Here is a 24,567-nt window from a genome sequence, read left to right as displayed (position 1 = left end):
TACGTCAAACCAGGCACCTGTCAGGTATAAATATTACCAACGTTGCCTTAAGCAATTGCTGGTGTCCCATTGCTGTTGTATGCTGTATGCAGTACGCTGATGCTGCTGCTGCCCCGTTGCTGTTGGTGAAGCTACTGATACCATTATCGCTGCTAAAGCGTGAACGATGGTGTGGTGAGCTTAGGAGCTGAACAGCCGTCCCTCTGCGAAGAAGCCCAGCAGATGCCAGCTACCCGCGAACGCTGTCCCCCCTCCTCCTCCTCGACGCGCTGAAGAGAGACGCTGCCTTTCTCCTGCAGAGAAATCCAGCTCCAGCGTTTCTAGTCTGCCCTCGCGGGTGACTGGGATACCGCGTTCCCCCTGAAGGAGATACCAGACCTCCATCATTCTATTCAGAGGTATGGTGTTGACTAAACCCTTAGAAGAGAATTCTTGAAGCAAACCTTGGCAAAACCAACTTAACTTAAAGCTACTTACTTACTCCCCTTCCACGTGTTAGGCTTAGGTCAGGCACACTGGGGTAGGCGTAGTTAGAAGCACCAGTTGAGTATTTTAGCCTAATGTATATATGACTGTATATATGTTTTATTACTTTTAAATCATTGTATGGCTAAGAAACCATATCAATGCTTTTACAGTATTATCTTGCTATACTTATCTTACTGTACGTACTTTTTATAATAACAAGTCTTGCAATTGTGGCAATACATTTCTCTTGTACGAGAAGAAAGACTGTTCAATAAATGTTAACCCTTTATTGACAAACGCCCGTCTCTCTATTCTCTACATATTGTGAAAGTAATCTGCACTAACCTGACTGAGTAAAATAACTGTCTATTGTTTCACACGACCCTAGAGATTGACTCTTAATCTGAGGAGCAAAGTTGTCATGTTGCACGGTTGTTGGAAAACTGAATCCCTTCTTGTCTGTGCCAGGGAAGCTGATCACTTCCTATTCAGTCAAGAAAGTTTCCAGTGACCTCTGAGCTAGTTGGTAACAAACCCAATTATGGAAGATCCGCACTTCTACGTCGATACTACTGTTCATGTTATTCCAATGCGCAGGGCCTAGTGGGAAACTAGGAACTACACTACATCACCACCTAGCCAAAAGCTCAAATTGCAGATCGCTATAGTGTTACAAAATCAATTATCAACTGTATGAGAGCAACTTTAAAAAGATGGAAAATAAATTGCCTGAATGGGCACCTGAAGTGCAGACAAAATAAAAAAAATAAACAATATTTAAAGTTAAAATAAAATAGCATCCTGAGCCAACTTTGTTCACATCTACCTCAAAGTAGGTCCTTTCGCCTCAATCACACTTTGCCCAGGTTTTGGGCAGTCACGCAAAGTGAAGGAATCCAATGGGTAAAGTGGGCTGCACCTCTTCCCATGCTGTACTCTTAAGAAGCTGAATGTGAATAGCAGTGGATGAGGCCTGCTGATCTGAAGCCTTTCCGTGTATCTATATTATGAATGAATGTCTTACAAAACACCTGATGCCGTCTCAAAGGTAAATACCTAAAAGGGAGCAGGGCCTGGACCCTGAGCTCGGGCAACAGCATTGCAAACACTGATATTTTTTTGTGGGGTGCATGACAAAGTTTCTTTGTCCTTAAACAAAAACAAATCTTCAGTTGTAGTGTCATTTGTTGGTACTGTTAAGTTGCTTGTTTGCTCCTTCGTGCTGTGTGTTCTAAGTGTGTGAATCTGGAGACTATTCCATGCTTCAGAAGATTATTATGCACCTTTAATGTTGCAGACTTTATTTTTTTATTTTAGAATTGTATGCACTTCATCTGTCCTTAAGAAAAAGGCCCTTTCAGAATTATTCTGCTTCAGCTAGTGGTTAAATTGGCAGTAGGGTTTTGGGGAAACGGTTGTGGCTCTTTCATAGATAGTATAATGTGGTAAGCCACAGACTAACATCTGCACTAATGATGCTGACCATTAGATTTATTCTTATTCGCTCTTTAATCCTTGCAGTTCTACATAGACCCAATGAAGTTGCTGCCCTTGCAAAGATTCCTACCTCAGCCCCCAGGACAAAGAGGTGGCCGTGGAGGAGGCAGAGGAGGCAGGGGAGGCGGCCGAGGTGGAGGAAGGGGTGGTGGAAGAGGATTTGGTAGAGGTAAGCTGTTTCATGGTCTGTGTTCTGTATGGTTGTGGCAAAGATGCATATTTTATATGCTCAATATCATGCCTGTTATGTGGTCAGTGACTTTTTGTTTGTAATTCTGAATTGTTTACTGTTGCATTCTAAAGACTGTAAATTCTCCACCATAGACCCTTTTATTTATTCTCTAGCTTAGTCTCTCCCTTTACTTAAAATCTTGTTCAATTCTTCACTCTTCTGCGCTGTTTACGGTCAGGGTTGCAGTAGAAAACAGGATCAAGTTCTAAAACATCTTGTTGGACAATACCACTTGCAAAGTTAACTTGTGCTATTAATATGATATAGGAAATCTGGTTCGAAAGAAAGTGTGCAAAAGTTTGCATGCCTGTGAAACTGTTTGCATTCAACTAATTCTATAAACTGAATAGCGCACACGGAAGCCATCTTCAAAGAAAAACATTTGGCTGGTACATTATCATGTACCCTAAAAATTATCCAGCTTTTGAGTCCCTCACTGTAGGAAGCTGTCTCTTTATATAGTGCACCAAAAGGAGTTACACTGTATAAAGAACCAAGGCAAACTCTAGTTGGCATACAGAGCAACAAATGATAACCCAAATGCTCTTGTGTGGGTGAGCAGTTTGGCATATTCGTGGGTAATGTTAAGCATTTATTGCACACACAAAGGCCATAAGTGAGAGACATACTCAATAAAGAATCTCTACACCAATTTCTAAAAACAAGCATTTGCAATGCAATTGGTCTCGCATTTGCGAGAGTTTAAGCTATTGCCATAATAAAAGGCATTGCCATTTACAATGCCAACAGCTCAGTCTTGCAAATGTGAGACCTATTGCATTGCAAATGCTTGTTTAATAATGCTTTACCAACCCAACTTGAATCCGTAAACAAATGGAAAAAACCCTGCTCATATTTTTAGACTAATGTATGTCTGATACACATGCCTACAAAATAACAGTCACTGCAGCTGCAATACAACCAAGTTAGTTTTGTTTTCTCTTAGGTCACACAGCACAGCATCACTAAAAACAAATGTACAAGCCAATAGTTCCCAACGCCAAGGCAGATTAGATTTGCAAATGCTTGTTTTGAATGCCATTGTTAAAAATCCTTGGCTTTCACATGGGGTTTTGTAGGCAAACTTGTGATAGGTGTGTGCAAGAATTGTGTAAGTACACTTTAGAAAATGTGTGATGCTTCTATGGGACTTCTATGAGGATTGGGAGGTCCGATGTTCGACCCCAGGGATAACTGTAGACAACTAACCACACACACATGCACGTACACACACATGCACGCAAACACACACACCACACATTCAGGCACACACACATGCAGGCATACACAACACACGCAAACACACGCACACACACATACAAAACACAACAATCACACACCTGCCTCCCAAGCCGTGCAAGCTACGGGCAGCAGAGCCTGAAATAAGTAAACGTTTGATGTTTCTAGTTATTTAAAATGATAACAACTTAGCACAGACATTTACAGTGATTAGAACAAAGCAGAGTAGATGACGTCACATCTGATCAATCCGTGCATACCCCAAGGAGTTGGAATGTATTGTGGGGGACTCATCAGGACTCCCTGTAAACTCTACGACTTTTATTAATCCACCACGAGGCACAAAGGCGGTCAGATTGTGGACAAAGAGCATACAAAATTCCTACAAAGAAAAAACACCTATATTATGTGGCAGAACCTGACACATGTAACATACAATTTACACCTTAGTCGCATGCCCGCCGCAATAGGTTTAAACCAACATTTACAATGCACCCCGCTCGTGAGCTGTGTGGGAGGGAGGGCCGACCACGGAGCAGCAGCAGAGGGGTCGGGCGAGAACGAAGAGGTGTCGGACGGGGCCGGGTGCAGGCAGAAAGCAGCCCCGGGCTCTGTCTCCGGTGGCTCCCCACTAGCAGACCTCGGAAGCAATGCTCTGTTGAGGCGGGGGATAAACAACTGGGCGCAGGCATCTGACAACACGCACAACAGAAGGGACCGCTACACTCCTGGGTCCTCCATGCACCCCGCTCGTGAGCTGTGTGGGAGCGAGGGCCGACCGTGGAGCTGCAGCAGAGGGGTCAGGCGGGAACGAAGAGGGGTCGGACGGGGGCCGGGTGCAGGCAGGAAACAGCCCTGGGCTCTGTCTCCGGTGGCTCCCCACGAGCAGACCTCGGAAGCAATGCTCTGTTGAGGCGGAGGATAAACAACGGGGCGCGGGCATCTGACAACGCGCACACGCACCTAACCGAGCTAGCCCGAGAGGTAAGTGACGGGGGCTGTTTTACACATGTTACAAGACTTAAATGTTAAATGCTGTGTTTACATGTGCACTAAAAGCATGGGGCGAAAGTGAAACTGCATGCGGGTTTGCCTGGGAGATGTGCGCGTGCCTGTAAGTGCGCGTCCACAGACTCTAATCGCCTGCTCATGACCCGGTCTGTACCACTTGAGAGTTAAGTCGCTGACGACAGCACTTCGCACTGCGTCGCAAGGTGCGAGACCTAATAACACATACTTTCATATGAATTTAGATACTAAAATCATCAGATTCGGGTGGGGGGCAGTGGACGGAATACTTTTTTACGGTATGCAGTTTTACAATTTTCGATAATATAGTCGATAATTTTATACTATGGGGGAGCACATGTTCTGCTTTCAGCCACTTGTCAGCGAGGTGCAGAGGTAGTTTGAAATGTCAAGTGGAGGTGGTTGGGGCTCACTCTTTGTCTTGGGTTTCTGCAGAAGGGGGCCAACAGGCCAGCTGGGTCATTCTCTGTGCAGCTCATTGTTTCTAAAGTCCCTCGACGTGCATGGTGGTCTTCTTTGATGTTTGTGTCTGGTTTGGACACAACAAGCCTTGGCAGCTGCAAGGTGTCCGCTACCCAAGGTATTGGTGTTGCGTGGCTCTGGTCTGTCCTGGCATCCCCACACTTGGAGGGAGGACGGATCTGACTTGTAGGAGCACAGCTGCCTCTCCTACGGCTGATAACTCTGTAGTCTCTGTAAGCAACAGGATGGTGAACAGAGCACTGGTTCTTTGGTGCCTGTGCCTGCTGGGAGTAGCTCCTCTACTCAAAGTGAGTTTCTTTGGCAATTGGCGAAGCACTAGCAGCCCTTTGCGTTTCTTGGAGTCTGAACAGCAGCAGGATGAGTCAGTTGCTCCACGAGGGTCGAGTGCAGCAGGCTCGATGGCAGGGTTGGCCCCAAGTCAGTCGAGCTCCACTTTTCTTGGGTCAGCAGTCCTCTTTGTTCACTTATTCTTTGTGTCTGTCGAAGTCTGACGTACTGGCATCAGGGATGCCACCTAATTACTGTATTTAGGGGCATTACAGGGAGTGTCTGGTAATAGTCAATGGGCTACTTGCCTTTAGGATGACTGCACCCTCTATATGATCACTTCCTGTGGGAAGTGGACATAACCCTTACCCAGAGGAGGAGTTTGATGCCAAACACCATAGATTTCAGTAATGCCATTATGTAGCTGGGAAACTAGTTTTGACCAGAACCCAGTACATAAATCGCTTGTACTGTCAGTAAATGAACTGACCAGCACTGGGGCATGTCTGCTCATGCAGATATGCCCTTGCATGTTATATAATGCACCCTGCCTTAGGACTGTAAGGCTGACTTACAAATATTACAGGCTGTGTTAGGGGACATGGCACACGGGTGTGTGCTGTGTTTTTTTCGTTTTTTTCAGTACCTTTTCACACAACCTGCAGTGGCAGTCTGTATAAGTTTGGTGCTGATTCCCTTAGAGTGGCACAAGATATGCTGCAGCTCTTAGGACCCCTCTTTAGTACCTATGCACTAGGCACCAGAGGTACCAATTACTAGTGACTTAAAGAGGTGCTTAAGTCCTGGTCACTTGGGTATCAAGTGACAAGATTTTTTGTTTTGGGGAAAACCAGTACATGTCAGTCAAAGTTGCATCAAATACCAGGCTAAAAGTATGTGGGTGGGGTAGGAACGACTGCCACAAAAACAGTTTGCCACTTTCACCATCCTAATTGACATAAGTAATACCGATAGTTCCAGAGGTTTGTCAAACTGTACTCAGAAAGCTGCGAGTCTACTTGAAAATGTAAATCTTGCTTTCTCATCGGACGGTAAGGTAGTGTTCCAAAACTTGGGCGAGAGGAGGAGCCTGGGAAGCATCTATAGAAAGAGTCCTATGGAGGCCCTCTCTTCCAGGGTACTTAAATTGTGGGCACTTGAAACTATTCAAACAAGCTAGCTGAGACATGCCTGTTACCCACTGGAGGTCTGGGGGTTGTCGCACTTTAGGCAATCTTTACCCAGGAGAAGTCTTTGCCTTCCCAGACACACTAAAAGAGTTTCAGGTTGGACCAGGGCAGTTCCTGCAGTATGCGAAGTTGGCCAGGCGAGGTCTGGACAGTCTTCCCAAACACACCCAGTTCCTCCTGCTTAATGGAGTTAACACTGAATATGGAGCAAGGACGCAGGCAGGTTTTCTAATGGTATAGTGTCCTGGAAGCAGATAAGAAAAGATCACCTCAGAAAATTTGGCACATACGGAATAGGTTCAAGAATTGACTGAGGAATGGTGCCTAGCATGCTCAAGTGAAGGGAGTGTTGTAAAGTGGAATGTTTAAGCCAATACAGTTTAATTCCCTCCACTGTACATGCATAATTCCCTTAAAACATAAAGTATGTACTGAGGGATCCCCCTGCCTTCAGGTAAAGTGACATACAGAATGGCTTATGCTCTCATATTACCTGGTACAATGCAACAGTAGCTAGATTTTGGCAGATTATGGTGATAAAAATGTGGTGGTTCATCATTCACCTTAAAGGTGATAGGAGGAGTGCTTGCAAATAGTCTAACCACTGGCATTCGCTCGGGTATCATTCCAAACCTTTTTTTTTTCACCCAGTGTCATTCCAGACGAAGGCCCATCATTTGCAGCTAAGTACTGACCCTGCTCTTTTTGGGAATAGTCCATTCAAATGTGGCTACTGAGAGGCATCTATTTACAGATCAAAATTAAACACTGTTGGGGATGCTGCAGAGTCCGAAGAAGGGCAAGATCCAATATGAATCTGCAATATTAGGACTAGTCCAAGGAAGCGCTGAATAGCTATGTATTGCCTCTGTCCTCTGACTCCCACGTTTAGATTGTGGGAAATAGATATGATGGAATGGGGATTAGTAGCCGAATATCCTACGAGGGTAGCCAGAAAAGATAAGATGCAATCACAGGCCTTGGCAGATCAGGCCAATATGTTGCAGTCTTGGTCAAAACCACCTGAGGGCACTTTCCACCAGGGATTGATTCTGCTGCTGTGTGTGAATGTGGGGAGAATATGGATGATGGGTTTCTCCAGCATTCGAAGTAATTTGAAAAAGTGGCGAACGATGTGGGAAGAATTGGGCCGTGTTGATAGCGTTTGCATAAATACTGATATTCACAATGTAGTAAATGACTTTTAAACAGTAGCAAGATTATTTTTGGAACTATTCTCTCTTCCGAAAATGCTCTGTGTGCTACTGATTGGATTATGTTACCAACTTTACTTATACATTTGCTAACATAATACAAATATAACAATATTTTATTAACAAAACATTTCATTTTATTGATTCAGTGACTGACAAAAGCACTTCTCTGTGCCTTGAGCAACAAGAAAAGGTCTTGTTGTTTGTAGTTGGAACCTATGGAATAGTTGTTTTTTTAATAATCAAATACACTTCTTTGGAATGGCAGGGAAGTGTATAATATAGTATTTTTTTTTTTGCTATCATGAGCCACGTCTTGCCATAAAATGAACCTTGTGCCACATTTATGTTTTCCCACTATGTCAGGAAGGTAAGCAGGGTACTTTGAACACTTGTCCCTCACACCATGTAGCCCTCACAAATTAACATTAAGCTTGCTATTCTCCAATATGGTTGCCCCCTTGGTGTTAGATTTGGCCAAGAGACTGTTTTAGTTTCCACCAGCTTCTTCTAATTACGAAAAAATATTTAATGCTGATGATAACCGAACTGGCTTGGCTCAGTCTGAGAGTGACAGCCCAGCAATGGATTGGTAAGGAATTGGGGACTATTTTTCTTATCCTCTTTTTAAGGGGTGTTTTGGAGTGTGTTGCCGGAGAGACCTATTTACAGGATCTGAAAGAAACACGTTAGTGTTAGATTCTTTACCTTAGAATATCCCCAGGCGTCAGACTGGATCCGGAAAGTTTTCGTTGGCAGTACCCCTGCGCGTCGCTAGGCGTCTGCGGCTCCGTGTCTGTCGTCGGCGTCGTGATCGCCGGGATGACTTAGTTGGAGTACTTAGATGCTCCCCTCCCCACCCCCCACCCCCCCCCCCCCCCCCCTTGCGCACTGACGTCAGTTCCTCTTCTTTTTTCCGTGCCAGCAAGTGCAGATCCGGGAAGAGCAGTACTCCTAGTCATTTTTTGAATAACTTTTTGGATCACTTTTGATCACTTCGCGAGTCGACCTTCGACTCGCGGTGCCGGTAGGGATGCCTGGTTTTAAACCTTGCGAGGACTGTCGGTGCCTTTACTGTCTCGGGCCGACCACTGACAAGTCATGCCCGACTGCTGGGCCTTGACATCAAAGGCTAGACGGGAGCGATCCCGTAAGCAGCTCGAGCTCCGGCAGTCTGCTCCGCACCATTTGAGGTCCCCGTCAAGGAGGAAGTTGAGGGACGGTTGCAGAGCCACAGTCATCGCCGCTCGAAGAGTCACCACCACTTGTCTGACTCAAAGTCCTCAGGTAAATCGAGGCACTCGAAAGAAAGTTGAAGAGGCGTCATCGCTCTTCACTCTCTCCCCCCCCCCCACGCGGCCGGGGTTCAGACGACACCCCCCACGCGGCTCTGCTAGAGCCGCAAGCGCCGCGTCCAACTCCACACCTGACGGTCCCTAAGCTGCACGCGACGCCAGAGGAGATACGTGACTTCCTCGTGGCCATGAGGACTCACTTCCCTCCAACGGACCCTGCCGAGGCGCCTTCGGGCCCGAGGGTCCGTCTGTGAGCCCTAGCAGGCTGCAGGGCCCCGTAGGATTCAGGCCTGGATCCAGGTTGTAGCCAGTCAACCTTACGACTACTCCGCTGGAGTTGCCCATGATGCCGTCCCCGGACGACGTCGTCCCCAGCCCCGGTCCTGCGTCTGAATGGCGCCGATGGGTGAGCACTTCAACTATGACCCGGCTCCACCATTTTGTCACTCTCCCTCCTGAACTTAATAACTCCATTGAGCGACGCTATTTCTGGTTTCCGGATTAAAATGGGGTTAGAAACTATATCCAATTGGGCCAGATCTGGGTTCTTAACACTGTCAAACTTTGTGAAAAACGGAGTTTGGTTGACTCCGAATGAGATGGCCATTCTAATTCGTGGAAATTTTCTCTTGATAGGCTCATATAACTTGCTTTATAAGTCTCTGGTTCAAATCAATCTATTACAGATAGGCCAATCTTCACAGTTAACCAATGATCTCTTTTGGTCTCCACTTTTTAAGAACCTCGGAAAATGGAGACGAAGCTTAGCGCAAAGTAGGGAGGATGATTTAAGCGCCAAAGCAATTAAAAAATGGCAGAAACATGAAAATTCTAAACTAATTGATAACTCTTGGACAACATTAAATAAATTTATTTTCAGTGTTTTGAGAGGTGCCAATTGGCGAAGAATGCTTTTTTTTTTTTTTTTTTAGTAAGTGGCCATTATACCGTACCCCAGCAGCCATCGCGAAAATGTACAGTAACACTTCATCTACCTGTTTCAGATGTAGTCAACCGGACTTAGCTAACTGGTCCCATATAATGGCTCACTGTCCTAAAATTAAGGTATTTTGGGACAGAATTTTAACCTTGCTTTATCTTTTAAAATGTACGGCTCCCTGCTATACGAATTTAATTGTATATGGATTTGATCCAGAGCTTAAATTATCCGAACCTGTGGCAAAACTTTTGTATATCATAGTAGCAGTCGCTAGATCACTGATACTTCAGTACTGGAGGTCAGAGACTGTTCCAACCGTAGATGAGTGGTATTAAAAAATCAAGAGTCAGGAAAAGTGAATTTATAGTTGCTCAAAGGATTGGGGGATTAAGGACATTTTACAAAAATTTGGGAATCTTACTTTGATTAGATTATCTGATTATGGTTAGCAAACTCTGTCTGATGCCGGAACTGTTTGTTTGTATGTTCTCCTGGAAATTAACTATGTTTTTGTTTAAATTCAGTTTATTATCTTTTTTGGACTAATTTTAATAAAGGAATGTCAAGTACTTCAATAAAAAATATTTTTAAAAAAAAAGAACCACTTCCTGGGTCATAATGAGTACCTGTTTGCCTCTGCCAAGTAGATAAATTAAGAAATATCCTACTTTGGCGAGATGTGTATGCTTTTGTATCTGAGAGTATTTTTCTTTTGATCAGTTATATATCTATATTGAATGCTTTTTTTGTTTTGCGAATATCTTTGGTGTAATTTGTTAAATCCTCACAAAACTTTCTAAAAAAAAGTGCTCTTTTTTTGGTCTAGTTTGTGCATGGAAAGTTTTGGGGTGATCATCAGGCGGGGGTTGAGTAAAAAGGGGGTGGGCCCAAAACAAACTCCCTATGCTTTTTCCATAGACTTTTGGAAAGCAATATCGCAAAAACAGCTTAACGGAATTACACCAAATTTGGCAAGGAGCTAGATCTTGGTCCAGAAAATGCACTTTTTGTGATTTGATATAAATCCATTCAGAAGTTTGGAGATATTAAGCTCCAAAAATATTTTTATACCTGGACAGATGGGTTAGAGGGACTCTCATGAGAGTCCGTTGAAAGCATTAAAAAAATTGAGCCTTCAGATTGGCCCAGGGGGCATTTTTTTAACCTTGGACCAGCTTGCTCCTGGGGGAGGAAAACTTTTATTGGCTGTCTGCAACATAAGGAAAAAAATGCTGCAGCCAGCCATTACAGGACTCTGTGAATTGGTTCACCGTCCTGAGGGTAGCTTAAACAAGCACTGGAAATGCAAGGGTCTCGCATTTGTTTGAGTTGAAGCTATTGGCATTATAAATGGCAATGGTTTACCTATACAATCGATATGCCCTCTTCAGCTCAATAAAATAAATAACTCTGATTTTTTTTTTATGCAGTTCTGCATTGGTGCCATAGCACTTTGAGTGAAAATGACAGTCCGACTCCACCTTTACAACAAGCAGTGTTGTGAGGGTGCAGTACCCCAGGCTGTCACTAGGTGTCACTTGGGACCTCTTTTGGCCACAATTGTACTGAACCCTGCAACATGACTAAGCAAAGGATATGGTGCAGCGGTGAGAGTTGCCGATGTGTGAGCTGGGGATTCCGGTTCAAGTCTGCTGTCAGGCTCAACATCCTGTGATAATGGGCAGATTGTTTAATTTCCAAGAGCCTATGGCTATATAAATAAGTGTTTATAAAGTTACCAAAAAACAAGAAAAATAGAAGTGGCCTTGGAGGGGTCTGCAAGCAGTGTTGTGGGAGGGGTAAATGGGAGGTACAGGAGATAAAGTGACGGAAAGCAAATGATGCCACAGAAGTTTTGCTGCACATGTAAAAACACAAGAACCAGTATAAAAGATGGGTGACCGCTCAGCTCTCCTAAGGGCTTGGTCGCTCCACCCTCTGCTGCCGCTCCTGCCTGCCTTGCCGCTCCTGCCTGCAGTTTCCCTCGAGCACCACCCGCAGCTCCTGGGATCCCCGCTGCCCGCAGACCCTTGGATTTCCCGCCGCTGCCTCCCTGCGGCCCCGCGCGAATCCATTCGCCGCCCCTCTCCCGCCACCCAGCTGCTCCTCCCTCCCGGCTCCTTACTTATGACTCCCCCTGAGCGACCGCGCAGCGGACGCGCGCAGCGGGAGCACAGATTGAGCGCCAAAGGTGAGCCCGTCTGCGCCCGTCCGCGCCTGGACCGCGCCCAGTGCCAGGACCCCTGGCCCCCGCCGCAGCAAGACGACGCGTCGTCGTAGGTCCGTCGGAACACTCAACGCACTCAACACTGGCCGGAACCCTGCCTGCTACCAAGCCACCCGAGACGCACCCACGGACCCTTCGCCTGCCGAGCCTGCCGTTTCTCCTGCTACCGGACCTGCACGGCCACCACCAAGCCCTGCACCGGCAGAAACCACCTGAAGTGCATCCTGCTCAACACCCGCTCCATCCACAGGCATGCCGTGGAACTCTGGGACCTACTCGACCCGACCGCACCGGACGTCGCCTTCCTCACCGAAACCTGGATGAACGCCTCCTCAGCGCCCGACATCGCCATAGCCGTCCCGGACGGATAAAAGATCACCCGGAAGGACCGCGTCAACCAGACGGGAGGAGGCATCGCCATCGTACACAAGAACACATCCGCATCTCAACTAACTCCGACGAAACCTTCACCGCCGCCGAACACCTGCACTTCCAGATATACACTGACCCCAAGACCACCCTCCGCGGTACCCTAATCTACAGCCACCGGAACCACGCACACAATTCAGCGAAGACATCGCAGACTTCATCAGCCCGCACGCCCTTCCCTCCGCCAACTACATCCTCCTAGGAGACCTCAACTTTCACCTGGAGAACGACAGAAAGACCACCGCCCTGCTGGACAACCTCGCCAACCTCTGACTCAAGCAACTAGTGAACACCCCCACCCACTACGCCGGCCACACGCTTGACCCAGTCTTCTCATCCAGCAAGCACATCTCCTTCAGCCACGACACCGGACTCCACTGGACCGACCACAGCTGCGTCCACTTCATCTTCAAAAAAACTACGACCCACAACAGGTCCCCCACCGATGCTGGAGCAAGATCACCGCCGAGCAACTCACCGCCTCCCTCAGCCAGAACACTCCCACCAGCACAACAGACCCCAACAAAGCTGCCAGCAACCTCACCAAGTGGCTGACCGCCTGCGCCGATGACCTCGCACCACTAAAGAACCCTCCCAGCAGACACGGCAGCAAGAAAACCCCCTGGTTCACCGACTAACTCAAGGAATCCAAGAACTGTCGCACCCTCGAGAAAGCCTGGCGGCTCGACCACATCACAAACAGGACCGCCCTCAAGCACGCCATCCGCAAACACCATCAGCTGATCCGCGCCACCAAGAAGACGGCACTCAAAGAACGACTGGACAACAACACCCACGACAGCAAGGAACTCTTCAGCATCGTCAAAGAATTCTCCAACCCCAGCACCGGAAACAACAACATCACTCCCTCGCAAGACCTCTGCAACTCACTCGCCTCGTCCTTCCACCGCAAGATCGCCGACCTACACAACAGCTTCGACGCACAGACCACGCACCCTACCAACGCCCGCCACCACCACCCTCTGCAACTGGACCCCGATCAGCACCGAAGACACCACCCGCACAATGAACTCCATCCACTCCGGATCACCAACCGACCCATGCCCACACCACGTCTTCAACAAAGCCGACGCCACCATCGCACCCCATCTCCGAGACACCAACTCTTCCTTCCACACAGCCACCTTCCCGGAGAGCTGGAAGCACGCCGAGCTGACCGCCCTCCTGAAGAAACCAACGGCGGACCCCACCGACCTCAAGAACTACCGTCCCATCTCGCTCCTTCCTTTTCCGGCCAAAGTCATCGAAGACCGTCAACAAACAGCTGGCCGCCTTCCTCGAGACGAACGGATCCCTCGACCCCTCGCAGTCCGGGGTTCGGGCCAACCACAGCACCGAGACCGCCCTGATCGCAGCCACCGACGACATCAGAACCCTGATCGACAACGGGGAAACAGCGGCCCTCATCCTCCTGGACCTCTCTGAGGCATTCGACACCGTCTGCTACCGAACTCTAGTGAAGCACCTCAGCAACATCGGAATTCGAGAAAAAGCGCTGGAATGGATCATCTCGTTCCTCACCGGAAGAACCCAGAGAATCCGCCTCACTCTGTTCAGATCCGAGGCCACCGAAGTAATCTGCGGCATACCACAAGGATCCTCACTCAGCCCAACCCTCTTCAACGTCTACATGAGCCCCCTCGCAGCCATCGCACGCCAGCACAACCTCAACATCATCTCCTACGCCGACGATACCCAGCTCATCCTCTCCTTCACCAGCGACCCCCACCACCGCCAACCTACACGAAGGGATGAAAAACGTCGCCGACTGGATGAGGAACAGCCGCCTTAAACTGAACTCTGACAAGACGGAAGTCCTCATCCTGGGATCATCACCCTCCGCCTGGGACGACTCCTGGTGGCTCCCGGCCCTGGGCACCGCTCCCAAACCGACGGACCACGCACGCAACCTGGGCTTCATCCTGGACTCCTCCCTGTCAATGACAAGACAAGTCCACGCCGTCTCGTCCTCGTGCTACAACACCCTGCGCATGCTTCGCAAGATCTTCAGATGGATCCCCACGGAAACCAGGAAGACCGTCACCCAGGCACTCGTCACCAGCCGACTGGACTACGGGAACACCCTCTACGCCGGAACCACAGCGAAACTTCAAAAAAGACTCCAACGCATCCAAAACGCCTCAGCCCGACTCATCCTCGACATCCCCCGAAACAGCCACATCACCGGACACCTGAGAGACCTGCACTGGCTCCCCGTCAGCAAGAGAATCACGTTCAGACTCCTCACCCACGCACACAAGGCTCTCCACGACCTGGACCCCAAGTACCTCAACGACCGCATGACCTTCTACACGCCCACCCGCCAGCTACGATCGACCGGCCATGCACTCGCCACCGTACCACGCATCCGCAGAGCCACCGCCGGAGGAAGATCCTTCTCCTACCTGGCAGCCAAGATGTGGAACTCCCTCCCCACCCACCTTCGGCGAACCCAAGACCATCTCGCCTTCAGGAAGCAGCTCAAGACCTGGCTTTTCGAGCAGTAACTTTCCCCTCCCCCAGCGCCTTGAGACCCTCCCGGGTGAGTAGTGCGCTATACAAATGACGTGATTGATTGAGTGTTTCTTCAGGCCCATATCCTAGATGCGACATGTCTCCAAGAGACAGCGCAAGCGCTGCCTAGGCGAGGCCTAAACAAATAATGTATATGGGAACAGGGATACCATGTAAACCCTCCACCTCAACCCCCAGCACCTTCCCCTCCCCCACACCTTCAACTTGCGCCCCTCCTCCCCTTGTTCCAGGCTAGGCCCTGGGGCCAAAATTATTATTATAATAATGTTGCTTTAACCATTTTTTTGTGTATAATTTTTTTTTTCATGGACAAAGTAACGTTTTAAACTAAAGGAAAATAACACTAAAATTCATCAGTTATATAGTTATCTCTAGTAACTATAACTTGTGCCCTAAAGTAACTAACTTGCACTCCCAACACAGTCTTGTCACCAATGATGCCATTTCAGATGTTGCAGTGGTGTCCTAGAACATATCATGAGTGATGTAATAAGCAGTGCATGGCAAGGGCACACATTTTAGTTACCTGAGATAACTAGAACTGGTGAATTTCAGTGGTTGTTTTGAGTTTCAAATGGTATGTTACTGAAATGGTCACGTAACTATAACGTTGGTTTAACCTTTGTGTTTTTTCAGGAAATTTCTACGTTTTTAGGGCTCGCCTTTCCTATTCCGCAGGAATAGGAAAAAGAGCCCTAATGCAGCTAAACCACTACTTAAGGCCAAGGGCTCTCCACAAAAGCGGATTTTGGGAAGTTCACGCCTCGTGCACGAGCTTGCCTGAGCCTTCTGCCCATCAGCCTGCCAGTTCTCCTCCCCTAATTATTCACTTCACTTATTCACGGCCACAGGCCGTGACTCTGGCTCTTCAAAGGCTCTGCTCCCCGCCCCCCCGCCTGCACTTCACGGCCTCCAGGCCGTGCCCCTGCTGATTCATCTGCTTGCCTTCTGTCCCTTAATCTCCCCGTGACTCCCCCCTCACCTCTTCCACTCCACTGCTTCAGGCCCCCACCATTTGCTCAGGACATTGCTTGTTTTAACTTGATTCACAGCTTCCAGCACGTTTCTTGTGCTCTTCTCTTCCGTTTCAGTGCCTGCCATTTATTGCTGTGTTATGCTTGCCTCTACTTTTCCCTTTTATTAGGATCCGGTTTCCCTGGGACTATATTTTCACTGCAGCCCTCATTTCATCTCCTTCTTTAATGTAGTCAACTCACATTCAAGCATAACACTACAGTGCTCATTCCTTCACTCTCCACTTTTCTTACATATGAATTGAACTAAAGTTAGCAGGGTTACCCCTCCCCCTGTCATTTGTCGCTCACACAACGACGGTCCGCATTCGCCAATCCTTCATTTTTTATTTTTTTTGTCCGTATTTTCAGTTTCACGGCTCCTTCCAGAGTGCTCTGTATCTAAGCTTCGCCTGACCTCTGGTAAATAAAGACATTTATCAAGCGTGCCCTAGTAGTCAGTTGATGTAGCAGCCTTTTTTAATTCAAATCTGGATCTGTGAGAAATATTCAACAAAACAAACTCCACAAAGCCATCCGCACATCAAAGCCATCAGCCTCGTGCTGGCCTCACTTCTCCTCCCCCCTAATTGCTCTCACTCTCCATCTGCGCACTAACCAGGCAGGCCACCCCCTCCCCCTCCAGCGCGCGCCCCATTCTCTCTCTAATGTATTTTCAGTTTCACGGCTCCTTCCAGAGTGCTCTGTATCGAAGCTTCGCCTGACCTCGGGTAAATAAAGACATTTATCAAGCGTGCCCTAGTAGTCAGTTGATGTAGCAGCCTTTTTTAATTCAAATAATCTGGATCTGTGAGAAATATTCAACAAAACAAACTCCAGCGGTGTACACAAATCATTCCTGCCGGCTCCACGAGTTAGGATTCTTCTTACATCATTGCAATGGACTTGCTTTGCTGGAATGTTAAACCAATTGGCTGTGAGTCAGCTGAATTTCCGAGCAGAACGAGAGCCTGGTAAATCAACAGAAGAGTGTAGAGCAATCTGCATTGACATGGCTGCCAAAAAGTAGCTAATTTGCCTCGAAGGATGGCTCAGTGAGGTAACTTTGATCTATGGGACATGAGTTCTAATCCCAGTAAGGCCAACTCAGACTTTCATTTTCAGAGGCCTGTTACGTGATTGTCATTAAATTCGGTAGTTGCAATTCATTGTGTATATAGGGTATTTACACATTTTCAGAGATGCAGAAAAAAGCTCTACATTATATCCTGCTTTTTATTGCAAACCACGTTCTCTGTGATTATTTCAGCAATGCGGGCACTTATTGCATAGTGATCGTGGTGTTGTTGTCACTCAGCAGAAGGTGAACAAATACTGGTAACTTCTAGGCACACAGTCCATTCCTCACTAGTGTCACGAATACGGGTTTTCAAGGAGAAAAAAAACACTTCTTAAGCCCGCGGAAACACAGCAGAAAACCTTTATCGGAAAGCCGTCAACTTGGCTGGGTTATTTTTGGTGTAAATACAATTCTGAGTGGGCCTCTTATTATGGCCGCCTGCTCGTCCTAAATACCAACGGCGCTGACATACTGGGAATACATGGAATTTCTCTGCAACACTCAGACGCTCTTTAAAGTTACTGTCGTACCCTATACTATATTTATGCTAAAATGTTTGACAGCAGATGTTGCCGTTGGCGTTTGGGATAGAATTTATTGTGTTGCTTGTAATACCTGCCTTCAAGCAGCATTAAGTGATGTTTCTTTGTTGATTGATTGAATACATATGAGAAAAGGGATTATTTTTTTGGAGTTTAGAAAACAAACCACGAGAGCATCGATCATTTAGGATCCCTTGCACAATAGTCTTCAAATGGGTTAACTGTAGGTTAAAAGTACTTTAAGGTACCTGTTGGTGCACATTTGAGAATACATTTAAGGCAATCTTGTGCTTTCTTATTGCTTCACTATCTTATTGATTTAGCATTAAAAGCCTCATTCTTGGGTGAATCTTTTCAAAGTTTTATTTTCAAGTGTTTGTGTTTTTCAACCTGAATTATATTTCATCGTACATCCTCATCCTTGACTGTTAATTTTGCCTGCATTGATTTTTGCCTCCATTTATTCTCTATTGCTCTCCTCTCTCTCCCCCTCTCACTCCTCTCCCTCTCCTCTCCCTCCTTCCCTCTCGTCCTCCCTCTCTCCCTCCCCTCACTCTCTCACTCTCCCTCTCTCCGTCTACCTCTCTCCCTTTCCCTCACTTCCCTCTCACTCTCTCCTCTCTTCTCTCTCGCTCTCCTCTCTCCTCTCTCCCCCTCACTCGCTCTCCTCTCTCCCCCTCCTCTCTCCCCCTCACTCCTCTCCCTCTCTTTACCTTCCCCCTGCTCTCCTTTTTCTCCCTCTCCCCATCTAACCCTCTGCCTGCTCTCCTCTCGCTCCCTCCCCTCTCTCTCCCCCCCTCTCTCTCCCCTCTGTCTTTCGCTCTCGTTCTCCCCCTCTCTTATTACCCGCCATTTCCCTCTCTCCCTTTCCCTCTCTCCCTTACTTCCCTCTCCCTCTCTCCATTTCCCTCTCTTCCCTCTCCTCTCTCCCCGTCTCCCTCTCCTCTCTCCTCCTCTCTCTCTCCTCTCCCTCTCTCTCTCTCTCCTCTCTCCATCTCCCACTCAGCACCACCACAGCATCACTCGGCACCACCACTGCATCACTCGGCACCACCACTGCATCACTCGGCACCACCACTGCATCACTCGGCACCACCACTGCATCACTCGGCACCACCACTGCATCACTCGGCACCACCACTGCATCACTCGGCACCACCACTGCATCACTCGGCACCACCACTGCATCACTCGGCACCACCACTGCATCACTCGGCACCACCACTGCATCACTCAGCGCCACCACTGCATCACTCGGCGCCACCACTGCATCACTCGGCGCCACCACTGCATCACTCGGCGCCACCACTGCATCACTCGGCGCCACCCCTGCATCACTCGGCGCCACCCCTGCATCACTCGGCGCCACCCCATTATCACTCGGCGCCACCCCATTATCACTCGGCGCCACCCCATTATCACTCGGCGCCACCCCATTATCACTCGGCGCCACCCCATTATCACTCGGCGCCACCCCATTATCACTCGGCGCCACCCCATTATCACTCGGCGCCACCCCATTATCACTCGGCGCCACCCCATTATCACTCGGCGCCACCCCATTATCACTCGGCGCCACCCCATTATCACTCGGCGCCACCCCATTATCACTCGGCGCCACCCCATTATCACTCGGCGCCACCCCATTATCACTCGGCGCCACCCCATTATCACTCGGCGCCACCCCATTATCACTCGGCGCCACCCCATTATCACTCGGCGCCACCCCATTATCACTCGGCGCCACCCCATTATCACTCGGCGCCACCCCATTATCACTCGGCGCCACCCCATTATCACTCGGCGCCACCCCATTATCACTCGGCGCCACCCCATTATCACTCAGCGCCACCCCATTATCACTCAGCGCCACCCCATTATCACTCGGCGCCACCCCATTATCACTCGGCGCCACCCCATTATCACTCGGCGCCACCCCATTATCACTCGGCGCCACCCCATTATCACTCGGCGCCACCCCATTATCACTCGGCGCCACCCCATTATCACTCGGCGCCACCCCATTATCACTCGGCGCCACCCCATTATCACTCGGCGCCACCCCATTATCACTCGGCGCCACCCCATTATCACTCGGCGCCACCCCATTATCACTCAGCGCCACCCCATTATCACTCAGCGCCACCCCATTATCACTCAGCGCCACCCCATTATCACTCAGCGCCACCCCATTATCACTCAGCGCCACCCCATTATCACTCAGCGCCACCCCATTATCACTCAGCGCCACCCCATTATCACTCAGCGCCACCCCATTATCACTCAGCGCCACCCCAGCAGCATCACTCAGCGCCACCCCAGCAGCATCACTCAGCGCCACCCCAGCAGCATCACTCAGCGCCACCCCACCAGCATCACTCAGCACCACCCCAGCAGCATCACTCAGCACCACCCCAGCAGCATCACTCAGCACCACCACAGCAGCATCACTCAGCACCACCACAGCAGCATCACTCAGCACCACCACAGCAGCATCACTCAGCACCACCACAGCAGCATCACTCAGCACCACCACAGCAGCATCACTCAGCACCACCACAGCAGCATCACTCAGCACCACCACAGCAGCATCACTCAGCACCACCACAGCAGCATCACTCAGCACCACCACAGCAGCATCACTCAGCACCACCACAGCAGCATCACTCAGCACCACCACAGCAGCATCACTCAGCACCACCACAGCAGCATCACTCAGCACCACCACAGCATCACTGATTCAAATATGTTCTTCACGCTTTATTACAAATCACAAAAAAGACGTTAATATTTCACTTCTGTTCTTGGATTTTCGTCACAATAAAAAACAGTGAACATAATCTTCACAAAAGTTATTTACAAAAATTTAAGCTATTGCCATTACAAATTAAATAAATGATTTAAGTATTAATTATTTAAAAAAATTAGAAGCATTATTTGTAATATCAATACATCTAAGTCACGTAAATACAAAACATGTTGCATTACAAATGCTATAGGTGTCACATTTGCGAAGGTTAGAACTATTGGCATTGTAAATGACAAAGCTATTTAACTATTTGAAAAAATAGCACATAAATAAAAAAAACATTTATAAGACCAATAGCTCAAACTTTCCAAATGCGAGCCCTATTGCATTTCCAATGCTTGTTTTAAATGTAAAGTAAGATATAATTGCAATTCCTAACTGTCACTATAACCCTAGTTTTTTTCGGTGCATATATAGTCCTATTTAATGCTTTTTATTACTTATTTTTATATTAAAAAATTATACAACAAACCAAAATCTTTTTTTTTTGTTGCTATGATTACAGTGCATTATTTCCATATATAATACAGTCCATGCTGGCCTATTAACTTTGCCAGAGCTGGTTTTGATCAGTGATCGGCAGTAGCCTGGAAGGTGCTTAAACTAGATGCAAATCAACTTTAACTACCTTGCTGCAAATGGTAGTCTCTGTACTTGATTGATTCATGGTTGATTTTGGAGGCACTGTTAATTGACTATGACGGTCCCTGCATTGATTTAATTTTATCGCACAGCAGTATTGCATCCATGATTCAGACTCTACATTCTAGGTTAAGCATCACAGGCCTTGGCCATCCTCTGTCTCCTTCGATCAGCGGTTATCTGATTTAAAAAAATTAATAAGTTATAATGTATCTTCCATGTTGTTGGCCTGAGACTTTAAAAGTTTACTTCACTCTTAAAAGCATTTTACATGTTGCTGTTCCAAGAGAGGTTTTCTGCTTAATGAGTATGGTCATATCCTCAGAGCTGTACCAACTTTTCCCTATTTGTTATAAATAAAATCCGCCGTCTTTTAGTATTCTAATGTTTGTTATTTTTCCAGGTGGCTTCAGAGGTGGAAGAGGAGGCGGTGGTGGTTTCAGAGGCAGAGGTGGCGGTGGTGGTCGTGGATTCAGGGGTATGTATGACAACATAGCACTGATTATTCATTTGCTGGCTATTGGAATAGTATGCTCCTCTAACCACTGTTATTGTAAGACTATCTGGCTTTTCCCTGCCATGATCCCTATTACACATACTATCAAAGATATGAGCAGGAGTGCAAATCAACATTTTTGTATTGGATAAGACCGGTCATACCCTGTTGCGTCATTTAAATAAATATTGGTTTATTAAATACATATTTTTGTTTAATTTGTGCTGGGGGGGCGAAGGTGATGGACACCAGCACTTATTTTTGCAGACCTGTATTTATTTTTATCATCAGACTTTGACCAACAATGAGTGAAGTGCAGAGAAGGGAGAAGTGAATGATAGGAAATCAGTGACCAAGAAAGAAATAGATGCGTAAAAACCTGCAAGAGTAAGATCAGGAGAATCGAAATGTAGTGTGGTAGAAGAAAGAGACAAGAGGTGGAATCAAAACTAGGCAGACTTGATATTCCTCAATCCTGGCATTTAATAGCAGAGCTCCAAAGGGAAATTTGGACCCTACCTTTTTTTATTTTTTTTTAACAATTTTAGCTGTGGAAAGCATGTGGGATTACTGATCTTCACTAATGAAGACAACCTCTAGGATATAAAACAAATGCAAAGTTGAGTCTTTCATGGGCCATGCCGACTGGGATAATACAGAGAAATGTCAGAACATGAGTTTGCTGGTTGCCACCTGGGTGCTGCATAAAATGATAGAGGATATGTTTAGTATGGCAGTTGTCCATGGAAGCATTTGACAAATGTGCACTTGGATCACAAAAGTAGGAGTCTCTCCCAGCAATACAAGGGTTTAAGGTTTATCCTCAAGAAGGTAAATTATAAAAGAGGTCCAAGAGAACCTGCAGAATGCGGCCAGGCGTAGTTAAAGGTATAGCCATCATCTACACATGTTAAAATTGGTGTAACCTATCAATGAGCACTACTGGGATACACGTCTTTTATGACTTATTGGAGGGATATTGTAGAAAATCCAAATGTCTACCCAAGGAATTTGCATAATATAAACTGTGTGGATATCCACTTATTTGTTTTTCTATCTGGAATGTACACACACCCAGACTGCCTTTACTGCAAAAAAAAAGCAGTTGCATAAAAATCTATTACAGAGAACTGAGGTTTTTTTCCGACTTGCAGAGGAACTTCAAGCAGACTTTCCGTTCTACAGGCACCTTTCTACGCGAAGCTCTCAGATCACAAGTGCAGCTAACAGCTGAACAGGCTCTTGTTCCCAGACAGAATGTTGGAGCACGTTCAGTCAATCTAATGACTGAGCAGCCTCAAAGCACATATGGTGCTGGTAGAAACCGCACCAAGATGGAATGCAACAGACAATCCTTAGTGTTTCCGAACTGTGATTAATGGGAAGGGTCTGCTGCCCTGCTGTATAAGTGAATAAGGGGCTACTGCTATGGCTGTGGTGTTTTATTAATGTATGATTTGTAGAGTTAGACTCCTGTGGACAACAAGTTTCACCCTCCTCTCGAGAACACTCCTCCCTTGCTGCTCATTGAGTCATATAACGCTGTGCGTAGGAGCTCGATTAATAATTGTCAAAGTTGTAAACCTGCACAAAGCCTTATTGATTGCATCATTGTTATCTTACTAATTGTTCTTTATTTTTTATTGTTTTTATAGCCATTTTACTTTTTTCGTGTACAAGTATAACCAATACATTGTAATTAGTATAGAGCCATACAATCTGTATGCAAAACATGATTTCAAGAGGATCGAATGAAAAGGCCAGTACAGCTTCATGAAAGAACGCAGTCTATGCATATGGGCCACCTATACATGGATAACCGTACATGAAACCTATGACTGCAACAATATGGGTGGCAAAGAACATTGCATAGTTGAGGTCTTGTGCAGTGAATTAAGTCAATATAACCATAACAGTGGTTGCACTCCTCCGTAGCGCTGAGGTAACCTAATCCAAATGTCACGAAGCCAGCAAGATATAGTTTGGGCTAATAGAAGAGAGGGGGTGGGGGGACAGAACGGGGAAAGTAGAAGGAGAAAAAATACAGTCCAAAGATATCTTTAAGGGGTGGGTGGAGTGACCAGGCTCCCTTTGCAGAACTGTTCCAGCAGGAGCTTCCTTAATAATTGTTTGTTCATTATAGTAGGATTGGTTTGGTATGTTTTTCTGAGGGTCTTATACATTACTTAATATTTTGTTGTTGTTTTTGAACAGGTGGACGTTGAAACATTTATGGACCTCTCCGGTGTAAATCTGGATCTATTTTGAATCGCTCCGCAGGAGTAACTTGTGCGACTGCCATATTTTGATGGCACTGGACTGATAAAGCCACTGTTTGCATGACGTTACATGCCAGAGAATTGTGCAGTTGCAGCTGCACATCATATAAGCAAAGGCATTTCCTGAAAGTGAGCAGTGACAACAAGTGATGTTCTGCACTTGAATTTCGCAAATTTTCTTTTTAAATGGACTTATTTTATTCTGTATACGTTTGTGGAGGCCGATCATCTATGTTGTCTTTTATTTTTATATCTTCTCCATTAGCCCATGAAAAAAACACTTTGAACAATTGAAATGAGTTGACAGGACTAATTGTTGTCCTGGGTAAGCTGCTTATAACACCCATCTCATCCCCAGTAAACAATTTCACTTTACAGTACTTTGGGACTTGGTGTATTTTTTTAACATTCTATGCAATCTAGTTAGTTTTACAAAAGATTGGGGTTTGGTGAAGGTGATTGAACTTGGTTGTACTCCTTTCTAACCAGCCGTTTTCAACCTGTCGGAGTTGGAGGTGCAGCTGCTTATTCTGCCCCAATTATTTCTAAGGTTCCTGATGGATTTAAACTGACCCATTGCTTTTAAGTCAGCTGGACTGCAGGGGTGTTTTGTGCCGAAGGGGTTCATGGATAGGAGCC

General features: G+C 46.9%; 1 protein-coding gene across 1 annotated transcript in view; it reads left to right on the top strand.

Moving 5' to 3' along the window:
- GAR1 (GAR1 ribonucleoprotein) overlaps positions 1 to 24,308 on the top strand; it is a 100,282-nt gene extending 75,974 nt beyond the window's left edge. The window contains exons 5-7 of the mRNA XM_086961609.1: positions 1,990 to 2,134; positions 21,557 to 21,631; positions 23,864 to 24,308. Of these exons, the coding sequence (XP_086817735.1) occupies positions 1,990 to 2,134; positions 21,557 to 21,631; positions 23,864 to 23,874 (231 nt within the window). The 3' untranslated portion in view covers positions 23,875 to 24,308. The remainder of the gene's footprint in view (positions 1 to 1,989; positions 2,135 to 21,556; positions 21,632 to 23,863) is intronic.
- Positions 24,309 to 24,567: the final 259 nt, after the last annotated feature.

This window comes from Lissotriton vulgaris, chromosome 3_1, assembly GCF_964263255.1.
Source record: "Lissotriton vulgaris chromosome 3_1, aLisVul1.2, whole genome shotgun sequence".
Classification (NCBI taxonomy): domain Eukaryota; kingdom Metazoa; phylum Chordata; class Amphibia; order Caudata; family Salamandridae; genus Lissotriton; species Lissotriton vulgaris.
The sequence above is the reverse complement of the archived record's forward strand: the minus strand, read 5'-3'. Positions and strand labels throughout refer to the sequence as shown.